Genomic DNA, 12,023 nt, shown 5'->3' with positions numbered 1-12,023 from the left:
ATATATTTATCTTATCTTTATAGTTAAACAGGGGTTTCAATTCAATCAAGCTAGGAAATCATAACTCAAGGAGTTGAGAAGAGTTCAATGGAGATAAGGGAACTTGTCTTACAAGCTCCATTCTTATTTCTTGAACATACCCAGATCAAAGAATTTTGTACTTCAGAGCCAGTATTGTCCTAGCTTTGGGAGAACAAAGTACCACTGCAGCTGCTTCTTAGACAGATTGAAGGATTATGGAGATGCGATCATCTGGATCCACCAGCGCTCCCACACAAAAGCTGAAATTATGCATTGATAGTTAAGCCTAGGAGAAAAAAAATGCATCCTTGTATTTCAATATAAATGGAATATTTTTATTTATATTAAATGATTATCTCAGCTGGGCACTGGTGGCTCAAACCTGTAATCCTAACTACTCAGGAGTCTGAGATCTGAGGATCATGGCTCAAAGTCAGCCTAGGTAAGAAAGTCCTTCAGACTCTTATCTCCAATTAACCACCAGAAAACTGGAAGAGGAGGTGTGGCTCAAAGTGGAAAAGCACTAGCCTTGAGCAAAAGAGGAGGGGCTGGGAATGTAGCCTAGTGGTAGAGTGCTTGCCTAGCATGCTTGAAGCCCTGGGGTTCGATTCCTCAGCACCACATAAACAGAAAAAGCTACAAGTGGTGCTGTGGCTCAGGGACAGTACTCAGGCCCTGAGTCCATGCCCCAGGACTGGCAACACAGAGTTCAGAAACAGTGCACAGACCCTGAACTCACACCCCATGACCAACAAAAGATAAAAATCAAAATAATTTCTTATGTATTACTGAGATAAAAATAAAATCTTTTGGAAGAAGTATCATGGTTAGAAGTCAACCCCGGCAGACAAATGTGACTTTTATCTCTAGTTAACCAGCAAAAAGCTAGTAGAAGTGTGGCTGAAGTAGTAAAGTACTAGCTTTGAACAAAAAATCTAAACGACAGTGCAAGGCCCTGAGTTCAAGCCCTAGTACTGGCACACACATACATACATACATACATACAGAGAGAGAGAGAGAGAGAGAGAGAGAATTACCCTATCTTAATCAGGTCAATGAAATATCTGTGTTTGTGGTATGTGTGAGCTGTGCGAGCATGTATTCTGGGGCTTGAACTCAGTGCCTGGGCACTGTCTCAGAGCTTTTTTGTTCAAAGCTAGGCTCAACCAATTTAGCCATAGGTCCATTTCCAACTTTTTTTTTGCTGGTTAATGGGAGATAAGAGTCTCATGGACTTTTTATTTCTAGTCTGGATTCAAACTGTGATCCTTGGATCTCAGCCTCCTGGATAGCTAGGATTACAGGCATGAGCCACTGGCACCCAGCTGTACGGATCTTATTTTACGTGTCATGGAAATAAAACTCACATAAAAAGAAACTAAATATAAATCGTTGATAATATTTCCTTACATTGATCACTGCTTGGATTGAGTACACCCCAGGAGATGGATATGCTCTCTATTTCTGATCCTACAAAGCTGCAAATCAAATTCTGGACTACAGTACCTTCACCCAACTAATGCAACCTATTGAAGCCTTAGAAAATAACCAAGTGACTCTCCAGGCTGCTTCTTTCGCTACTGATGAGCAGACAAGTAAGCTATTCCCTTTTTAAATTTTACTCTTTTGGGGCTGGAATCTGGCCTAGTGGTAGAGTGCTCACCTCGTATACATGAAGCCCTGGGTTCGATTCCTCAGCACCACATATATAAAAGCCAGAAGTGGCACTGTGGCTCAGAGGTAGAGTGCTAGCCTTGAGCAAAAAGAAGCCAGGGACAGTGCTCAGGCCCTGAGTCCAAGCCCCAGGACTGGCAACAAAAACAAAGCTATTTTGCCAGGCATGGTAGCATATGCCTGATATTCCAGCTTCTCAGAAAGTGGAGGCAGGAGGAACATGAGTTTGAGGCTGGCCCAAGCCTCAAAGTTAGCAAAACCCTATCTCAGAAACAATTTATCAACAAACAGGCTGAGGGTGGGGCTCAAATGGAAGAGCTTGTGCATGGGGAAAGCCCTGGGTTCAATCCCCACTACTGCACTTAGAATTTTCATCCCAAAACACCAGTTTAAATACAGTAAAAATAATTTCAACTGCAGTCATATTATATACACATATAAAATATACATATAATTCTCTGCTTAAGCATCTAAAGAATCAAAAGGTATAATACTCTTAAAAGAAAGCTTTACTTCAAACTGCAGAAGAAACTATTATGAAGTAAAATATAGACAAGCTGACTTCAAAAGGAGGGGCACCGAAGGGTCAGGAAGACAAAACACTGCTAGCTTTAAAGACTGAAGGGGACTATAAACCAAGAAACAAAGCCTCTAAGAAGGAAAACAACAACAACAGAAACCCAAGTTAATGGTCAGGCACCTGTGGCTCATGCCTGTAATCCCAGTACTTAGGAGGCTGTAATCTGAGGATTGAGGTTAAAAACCAACCCAGGCAGGGAAGTCTATGAAATTCTTATCTCCAATTAACAATCAAAAAGCCAGAAGCAGAGCTGTAGCTAAGGGTAGAGCGCCAGCCTTGCTCAGAAAAAAGCCCCAAAGAATGTAAAACCCTGAGTTCAAGACCCAGTACTCACACATACACACAGAAAAAGCTGGGCATAGTGTGCCATGCCTATCACCCCAGCTATGGCAGGAAGTATAAATAAGGGTAACAGCCAGGCAGGCCCAGGCAAAAAAATAAGATCCTATCTTAAAATGGCAAGAGTAAAAGGGGCTAGAGGTGTGGCTCAAGCAGTAGAACCTGCTGAACAAGTGTGAAACCTACAAATGCAAAAAAAAAAAAAAAAAAAAAAAGGCCATCAGTCAGTGCATGCTGGTTTTATCCAGCCTCTCTTTCCCCTTTGTGTTGAAACCAAGATCTAGCTCAAACCCTTCTTCAGTGACGGTAAGGCCTGCAGTCAGCCTTGGAGTACATATCTTCTTTATCAGAGTGATTGGTCCAAGGAAAATAACCACAGTCAAGATAATTACCCTGGCTTAAATTTTTCTAGATAGGAAGTGTAACAGCTCCCTCAATCTGGAGTTGCAAGAATGGAACTCTAAAACTGCTTGCCACCCTGAAAGTAAAACCAATTATTAGGACAAAAAAATGAGGAGTCTTCATTCTCCTTAAGTACTTAGAACCGGTCAACTCTGAAGTCAGCTCTATCCTTCCTCTCATTTCAGCTAGATGAGCCAAAAAATTATTTTCTTGCTTATGCAAATTTTGTCACTTATAAACTAAAATAGAAAACTTAATACTCAGTCCTGTGAAAAACCTCAGGGCCATTAGCAGAAAAAGATTCATATACTCAAACTCAACATAACCTGGATAGCTCGCTTAATGCTGATTACTAACAGAGGAGGATCTGATCAGCAAAATTAGTGATATACAGATATTTTATTAATCCTTAGATGGGTGTAGCTTTTCAATTTTTTCACTTTTAGGGGGAGAGGTCAGAGGGCATGATACTGGGTCTTGTTGTTTTTTTGGCCAGCCCTGGGCCTTGGACTCAGGACCTGAGCACTGTCCCTGGCTTCCTTTTGCTCAAGGCTAGCACTCTGCCACTTGAGCCACAGCGCCACTTCTGGCCGTTTTCTGTATATGTGGTGCTGGGGAATCGAACCCAGGGCCTCATGTATACGAGGCAAGCTCTCTTGCCACTAGGCCATATCCCCAGCCCCAATACTTAGGACCTAGTAGCAGTCCCTTAGCTTTTTTGCTTTGCCATTTGAGCCATAGCTCTACTTCTAGCTCTTTGGTGGTTAACTGGAGGTTAAGACTCTTACAAATTTTCCTTCCTGGGCTGGCTTCCAACCACTATCCTTAGATTTTAACCTCCTAAGTATCCAAGATTACAGGCATGAGATACTAGCATCCAGCCTGGTTTTCATCTTTCTAAACAGACCAGCCCACTAAACATTAAATCTCATTTACCAACTCGTTTTCTAGCTCATACAAATATGGAAAACAACAACAAACAAACAGGCACTGGTAACTTACAACAGTAAATCCTAGCTTTCTCTGGGGGCTGAGAGGGTTTGTAGCCAGCCTAAGTAGAAAAATCTGACTCTATTTCCAATTAACAAGATAAATAGCTGACTGGAAGTGACAGAATACTAATTATGAACAAAATTCAAGCCTTGTATTAGCATAAAGAAAAAGTTAGGAAAAAAAAAGGTTTCAGCAGGATTAGCTAGAATTATCATACAACCAATAATGGATATATCTATCTCAGCAGGAGTTTGCTTTTTTCATCACAAATTCAAGCATTCATCAGTTTAATTTTTCAAACTTTATTCCTTACATCAATAGAAAAAAGTAAAATTTCTCAAATTACTGATTTTAAGATAGTTTACAATTGCCACCAAAAAGTTGTTTCACAAAAAATAACATTCAGTGATCTCTAAATGCAATTTTAATCCTTATTTTAAGCTAAGTACAATAACTTAATGCAATAAGCTGTAATCAAAAAGCTTGTATAATCTGAACTACAAAAGTGGTTTGTAGCTACATGTGGTTCTAATCAAGAAGACATTTCCACATCAAACATGTACTTACAGATATGCTAATAAAACTCTACCCCAAATTCCTACCCTGCCATCAACTTTTTAAGCCCTGCCATTCTTACTGCTGAAACCATTTATTTTTAGATGCTTTATTCTGATCTGGGAAAATGAGATCTCCCAAAATTTAATAGTATAAGTTCAATAAGGTTTTAAAATTTAAACACAGAAGCATGATGTGAAACTTAAAAAAACACCTTATCTTTACAAAAGAATATTAAAACAAATTATCTTAAGACAGATAAACATCCTTCCCCATATGAGTTGTTTTCCCATGTCATCTCCTTAAAAGAAACACAAACCAATTCACTATTTTTAATAACCTCACGTCGCTGTTGTCTAAAAATTTCAGAACACATGAAACACTGTCTCAGCTTTAAGAGTCAACAAAGGACATCTCCATTTCACATATTAAAAGCTACAGTTATAGCTTACAGTGGCCCAAATCTACCTAACACATAAATACAGCATGATTTACAACACTTTAAGATACATATAGTCATTAAAAGCCAATAAAGAATTAAAGTACATTCATATAGAGGCAGGAAATTAAAGGCTTAAGTGTAATTCTAAAATTAAGGACATGAAAATAAAGACTTTCTCAATCTTTCACTTACATGCTTAGATATCAGGATAACCCTGAAGAAAATACACAGTCATTATGTATGGTTTCCACAGAAGATAGTGAAATTTCAAAAAGGTGTCAAGATCCATAGTTTGCTTCATCAAATGCTTTTCTAGCTCGTTTCAATTCTTCATTCATAGTAAGTAAGTCTTTAACTCTAGCAAATTTTCTTGGATCTTTTCGAATCAAGAAGACAATATCTTCAACTTGCACTCGACCTTGTCTTCCGATTGACATTGCTTTGTGAGTCTATAAAAAAATTAAATTGGAATTTTAAATATCAAGCATTGTTTGACTAGGTATAGTACACACCTGTAATTCCTGCACTCAAGGAGGCTACAGCAGAAGTTCTGAGGGAAGCATGAGATATCATGGGGGGGGAGGGGGAAAATCTTTTAATTTGTAGTTATTAACTGCTGAAGTGGTTGGAGACTTCCCTAATTTTCGTTATTCGTTTGTGAGGTGTCTTTCTACTAGTGTTCCATGTCCATTTTCTGCTGGGTAAATAGCAATATTTATCTTTAGCATATTTAATATCAAGGATATTAAAACAAACCTAATGGTCATTTTTTTTATTTTTTACTTTCTTGGCATTGTTTCAAGAGTCTCAGTTGCAGATCCTGGGAAATCCTCCAACTCATCATCCTCCCACCTCATCCTTCTTAGTGCTGGGGTTATAGGCACAAACCCAGTTTGCTTTTTAATATATGGAGGGTCTTTTGTTTTGCAGTGCTGTAAATAAAAACTCAGAGCCCACACAGGCTAAAAGCTATGCTGTACCACTGGGCTAGCTATACCCCCAGTATAGGTAAATCTGGCTTCACTTGGCCCAGTCATAAGATATCTCTTTATGGCTGGGGATATGGCCTAGTGGCAAGAGAGCTTGCCTCGTATACATGAGGCCCTGGGTTCAATTCCCCAGCACCACATATACAGAAAACGGCCAGAAGTGGCGCTGTGGCTCAAGTGGCAGAGTGCTAGCCTTGAGCAAAAGGAAGCCAGGGACAGTGCTCAGGCCCTGAGTCCAAGGCCCAGGACTGGCCAAAAAAAAAAAAAAAAAAAAAGATATCTCTTTATGCCTGGGCCAGCCAGGACCTCCTATTTGTGCTTCCTTGTGTCTCTGGAAATGACAGGTATACACCACTCTGCCCAGACGCTGTGCTTCCTTTTAGATGGGGTGACTGACAGGCCACTAACCCAGTCATTGAAATGGAACCTCACAAATGTTATGCCCAACTTGGCTTTAAGCCACAATCCCCTGATCTTACCTCCCAAGCAAGCTTGGGATCTTACCTCCCAAGCAAGCTTGGGATCTTACCTCCGATTACAAACGTAAGCTACCATGCCCAGCTTTCTTTTGTATAATTTTATCATTTCTTTGTAACCAATTTCATTTATCCTTTGAGTCCTTTTCTATCTTATCCTAGAATCAAATAATCAACTTCACCCATTATTACTATATATTCATTGTGTGCCAAAACAAAACTATAGCTGGGCACCAGCAGCTCATGCCTGTAATCCTAGCTATTGAGGATCTATTGAGATCTGAGGATCAAGGTTTGAAGCCAGCCCAAGCAGTAAAGTCTGTGAGACTCCTACACCAATTAACCAACAAAAAGCCAGAAGTGAAGCTTCTGGTTTAAGTGGTAGAGCACTAGCCTTAAGCAAAAAAGCTCAGGGACAGCACTCAGGTGCTGAGTTCAAGCTCTAGGACAAGGCTCATGGATTTTTCTGCCTGGACTGGGGCTTCAAAACAGTGATCCTGGGGGCTGGGGATATAGCCTAGTGGCAAGAGTGCCTGCCTCGGATACACGAGGCCCTAGGTTCGATTCCCCAGCACCACATATACAGAAAAAACGGCCAGAATCGGCGCTGTGGCTCAAGTGGCAGAGTGCTAGCCTTGAGCGGGAAGAAGCCAGGGACAGTGCTCAGGCCCTGAGTCCAAGGCCCAGGACTGGCCAAAAAAACAAACAAACAAAAAAAAAAAACAGTGATCCTGGGCTGGGAATATGGCCTAGTGATAGAGTGCTTGCCTTGTATATATGAAGCCCTGGATTCAATTCCTCAGCACCACATATATAGAAAAGGCCAGAAGTGGCGCTGTGGCAGAGTGCTAGCCTTGAGCAAAAAGAAACCAGGGACAGTGCTCAGGCCCTGAGTTCAAGCTCCAGGACTGGCAGTAAAATAAAACACAGTGATCCTCAGATCTTAGCCTGCCAAATAAGTAGGTTTACCAGCACCCATAGTCAAATTACATTTAATTGTATTCCTTTTGGTTTAATTTCTCCCCATTACTAAGGGAACCTTTTTAAATGCTGGATCCAGGCCTGTAAGTGCTCTATCACTTGTATCTTTTGATCTAATACTCTCAGAAACTTGTTTGTATTTCTGTTTTTAGATAGGCTCTCACTTAACTATGTTCCAGCTGGCCTTAAACTTTCCATCCTACTGCCTTCACTTCCCAAGTATCTGTATTACAAATATGTGCTCGTGTCTGGCTTGCCCCCTCTTCAAATCCCACCTCTGCTTTTGATGCAGGGGGGTGGGGGGGACACAAAAAAAGAAAAAATAAGCCTCCAGAATGCTAGGCAAGTAGTCTACCTATGTTGGAGATTGAATGTCAGGGCCTTACACGTTAGGCAAGCTCTCTACTAAGTTATGCCCTAAACTAAATAATTTTACTTCTATTCTTCAGTAAAAAATTCAAAACAAAAGGTGAAAATTCATTAGAACACATAATCAAATTTAGTAATATCATCCCTGAGAATGTATTCAAATGAGAAAAGGAAATCCATAAATATGGTCATTCAAGATCTTAAATTCAAGCCAGGCGCCAGTGGCTCATGCCTGTAATCCTAGCTACTGAGGAGGTGAGATCTGGGCATTACGGCTCAAAGCCAGCCTGAGAAGGAAAAGTCCAAGAGACTCTTATCGCCAAATAACCACCAGAAAACCAGAAGTGGCTCTGTGGCTCAAGGCGGTAGAGCACTAGCCTTGAGCTGAAGAGCCCAGGGATAGCACCCAGTACCAGAGTTCAAGTCCCATAACCACCACCAACAACAAAAAAAAGATCTTAAATTCAGGGTGAGAATATAGCTTAGTGGTAGAGTACTTCCTCGCCTCACATTCTCAAAGCACTGGGTTCAATCACCAGCACCACAAAAGAGGTATGGCTTAAGTGGTAGGATGCTTGCTTGCTTTGCAAGCACAAAGCCCAGAGTTGATACTCCATTCAGTACCACCAAAATAATGTTAGATTAAAAAAAACCAATTATAAGTAACTTGGATAATAAAGTTAAAGGAAATAATTTTCTAGTTTAATGAAGGATTTTATGTCTTTAAAAACAAAATATAGAGGGCTGGGAATATGGCCTAGTGGCAACAGTGCTTGCCTTGTATACCTGAAGCCCTGGGTTCGATTCCACAGCACCACAATTATAGAAAACGGCCAGAAGTGGCGCTGTGGCTCAAGTAGCAGAGTGCTAGCCTTGAGCAAAAAGAAGCCAGGGACAGTGCTCAGGCCCTGAGTCCAAGCCCAGAACTGGCAAAAAAAAAAAAAAGGGTAAAATATATTTATGTAATCTCCACTTAAAAACAAATCAGTGGGCTGAGAATGTGGCTTAGCAGTAGAGTGCTTGCCTGGCATGCATAAAGCCCTGGTTTCGATTCCTCAGCACCACATAAACAGAAAAAGCCGGAAGTGGCGCTATGGTTCAAGTGGTAGAGTGCTATGGTTCAAGTGGTAGAGTGCTAGCCTTGAACAAAAAGAAGCCATGAACAGTGCTCAGGCCCTGAGTTCAAGCCCCAGGACTGGCAAAAAAAAAAAAAAAGACAAATCAGTAAAAAAAAACTTGCACAAAATATGTCCTCAAAATTGGTAGTTTCATTCAATATATCCTGTTTCCCTTTCCCCATTCCTTTTCCTTCCTTCCGTGTGTGTCTGTATGTGTGTATGGGTATGTGTGTGTGTGCGTGTGTGTTAATACTGGGGCTTGAACTCAGGGGTTGGATGCTGTCCCTAAGCTTTTTCACTCAAAGGTGGCACTCTACCACTTGAGCCACAGCCCCACTTCTGGGTTTCTTGCTGAATAATTGGGGTTTGAGTCTCATGTTCTTTTCTGCCCAGGCTGGCTTCAAAATGAAATCTTCAGACCTCAGTAGCTAAAATTACAGATAGACATGAACCACCAGTGCCTTGCCTAAGTTCCTAATTCTACCTAAATCTTTAATTTCAAATTTATTCTTCAATTAACTAAGTCCACGAAAGGAAGGAAGGAAAGAAAGAAAAATGGGAGGGAGGGGGAGAGAGAAAAAAAGGAAGGAAGGAGAGAGGAAGGGGGAGAGAGGAGAGGGAAAGGGGGGAAGAGAAAAAGAGAGAACAAAAATAAAAAGACCAATAATGAGCTGGAGGGGTTAGTTTACTAGTAACGAATGCTTGTCTAGCTTGTTTAGCTCAAGTCCCTCAATTCAAATTCCAGCAAACAAAATGTAAATTAAAACAGAAACATTAACAATAATAATATTTAGTTAGAAAACTATCTTACCATTTCAGTGATGAACTCTATGACAAGGTCTTCAAGAATGTCCACTGATTCAGTATAAGGATTCTGGTCATCCCCAAATCCATACATCATACAACGTACTGTAAAAGAACACAGTTTACCAGAACAGATTTAACAATTTTACCAGTACTCTTTACATATCAACTAGAACTCAATCAACTAACTGGTATTAGTTTAAAAGCATATTCACATTGTATTGTGTCTCCAATAAGGATTCGAATGTTAAAGATTTAACAACAGTTTTAAGACCCATCTTATCACCTAACCTATAACAAAACTCCTGCCTAGCTACTAAACCCTAGCATGAATATCCTTTTCCTAATCTCTATCTTCCACTCCTCAACAGCTCACAGATACCATTAAGTTGGAGAATTTATGTCAGAAACAAGGCTACAAATACCTTAGCCTTTTCAGCAACTGTTTCCAGTGTGTGGCTATGGCATTGGAAATGAGAATGCAGGAAGAATCTCCTTCTGATATTATCATAGGATAAAGTGCTCTAATTATCCCCTTATAGGAGAAATTAAGAGTAATCAAAAGATAACAGAGGGCTTAGTTACTATAATCTTGACACTTCACTTTCCAAAAAGGCGCTTTCAGGCTTTATCTGAAGGAACCATAGAACAGGCAAAAGAGAAGTCTTACAGCAGAGAAATAACCCTTGCAAACAGTTCATATACCACTTACATTTGCAAGCTTGTTACACATCAATTTGAGAATACTGTCCCCACAGGAAAATACATTCAAACAATCAATCTACACTGAAAGAATTAGTTCAAAAGTTTTCACCATGTATAAACAGAATCAGTCAAATACAACTTACATTCTTTTGAAAAAAGCCTCTTTCTTTTACCCTGTCCACCTTCTGCACCTCCTCCAATTTCTTCATTTTCCTCCTCAAACTAGAAATTTAAAAATACATAGTAACGTTGTGATTCCATAGCATTTGATTTCTACTAATTAACACCCCATCCCCACACACTTTCAACACTAGTAACGGTGGTTACTAGTCCTGGTGGTTTTAGTTGTTATTGTTGTTTTTAGCAAATTAAGGTGCCCTATTTTGACAATATTACCCCTCTTTTTGGGGGGGAGGGGCAGTCCTGGGGCTTGGACTCAGGGCCTGAGCACTGTCCCTGGCTTCTTCCCGCTCAAGGCTAGCACTCTGCCACTTGAGCCACAGCGCCACTTCTGGCCGTTTTGTATATGTGTGGTGCTGGGGAATCAAACCCACGCTTCATGTATACGAGGCAAGCACTCTTGCCACTAAGGCCATATCCCCAGCCTCCTGACAATATTACTCTTAAGAGATGATAGCGAATCAAAGTATACTCCTGCAGTAAGTAAAACAATTACTTGGCTCCTCCGGGTACAGTACAAGCACAAATCCTACTTCAGGACAAGGAAACCGATTGCAAAGTTCAGTAACTGCCCGGGAGAGCAGTCCTGGTTTTCCACCCCGAGGTGGGCTGAGTGGTGTCAGTGGCTGGGCTTCTGGCTCGTGACTGCCGGCAGACGCTGGTTCCGGCTTCTCCGCTTCCCGTGGCATCTCACAGGAGGTGGAGAGAGGCCGAGGCGCCTCCCCGCCAGCTCGGTCTCGGGTCCCGCCCCCCCCCCACCCCGCGCCCATCCCGAAACTAAAATGACAACTTGGACGGGAAAGCGAATGACAGCAGAGCCCCCGAGCTCGCACGTCTGAGTTCACAAGCGAGGAATGGCTGCCGTCCCTCCGCTACCGCGCCCGAGCTCGTGAGGAAAACGGAGCTGGGGGTAAAAGGAGCCACTCACGGTGGGGTCTTCCTCCTCCTCGGCCATTCCCGGAGCCCGCCGAGCGCCCCACTACTCGAGCGCGCCGCTCGCTCCCCGCTGACCAGGCCACTTCCGCTACGTCACGTCCGGCGACGCGCGGGGCCGGCCTGGGCCTGCGGGCCAATGACGTGACGGGGGGGGCGGGGTGTGCTGGCGCATGCGCAAATGCGCTGCGTTCGCTCCTAGCCGGGGGGTGGGGGTGGGGGAGGGGGCAGAACGCTGTGTAAACGGGCGGAGTGCGGTGATCGCTGCGGGGGCCCTTAGCCTGGGGGCCCGCGCCGCGCTCCCGAGCTGCTCCGGAGATCCCGCCGGGGGCCCGCGCTCCGGAGCTGCTCCGGGGATCCCGCCGGGGGCCCGCGTCCCGAGCTGCTCCGGGGATCCCGCCCGGGGCCCGCGTCCCGAGCTGCTCCGGGGATCCCGCCCGGGGCCCGCGCTCCGGAGCTGCT

General features: G+C 42.7%; 1 protein-coding gene across 1 annotated transcript; it reads right to left on the bottom strand.

Annotated features, from left to right (window-relative positions):
• Positions 1–4,866: 4,866 nt before the first annotated feature.
• Taf13 (TATA-box binding protein associated factor 13) lies at positions 4,867–11,630 on the bottom strand. Its single transcript, XM_048363726.1, has 4 exons — positions 11,557–11,630; positions 10,592–10,670; positions 9,751–9,848; positions 4,867–5,455 (listed from the first exon to the last, which is right to left on the bottom strand). Exons 1-4 carry the CDS (start codon positions 11,581–11,583, stop codon positions 5,285–5,287), a joined length of 375 nt encoding a protein of 124 aa, XP_048219683.1. The 5' UTR covers positions 11,584–11,630; the 3' UTR covers positions 4,867–5,284.
• Positions 11,631–12,023: the final 393 nt, after the last annotated feature.

This window comes from Perognathus longimembris, chromosome 15, assembly GCF_023159225.1.
Source record: "Perognathus longimembris pacificus isolate PPM17 chromosome 15, ASM2315922v1, whole genome shotgun sequence".
Lineage (NCBI taxonomy): Eukaryota > Metazoa > Chordata > Mammalia > Rodentia > Heteromyidae > Perognathus > Perognathus longimembris.
This window is presented reverse-complemented; position numbering and strand designations above follow the sequence as displayed.

Excerpts from the sequence above, each read along its gene's own strand:
- Taf13 (XM_048363726.1), bottom strand. The coding sequence starts at position 11,583 with ATGGCCGAGGAGGAGGAAGACCCCACC. Across the intron at positions 10,671-11,556 it reads AGGAGGAGGAAGACCCCACC|TTTGAGGAGGAAAATGAAGA; the intron begins GTGAGTGGCTCC and ends TTAAATTTCTAG. Across the intron at positions 5,456-9,750 it reads TAGAGTTCATCACTGAAATG|ACTCACAAAGCAATGTCAAT; the intron begins GTAAGATAGTTT and ends ATTTTTTTATAG.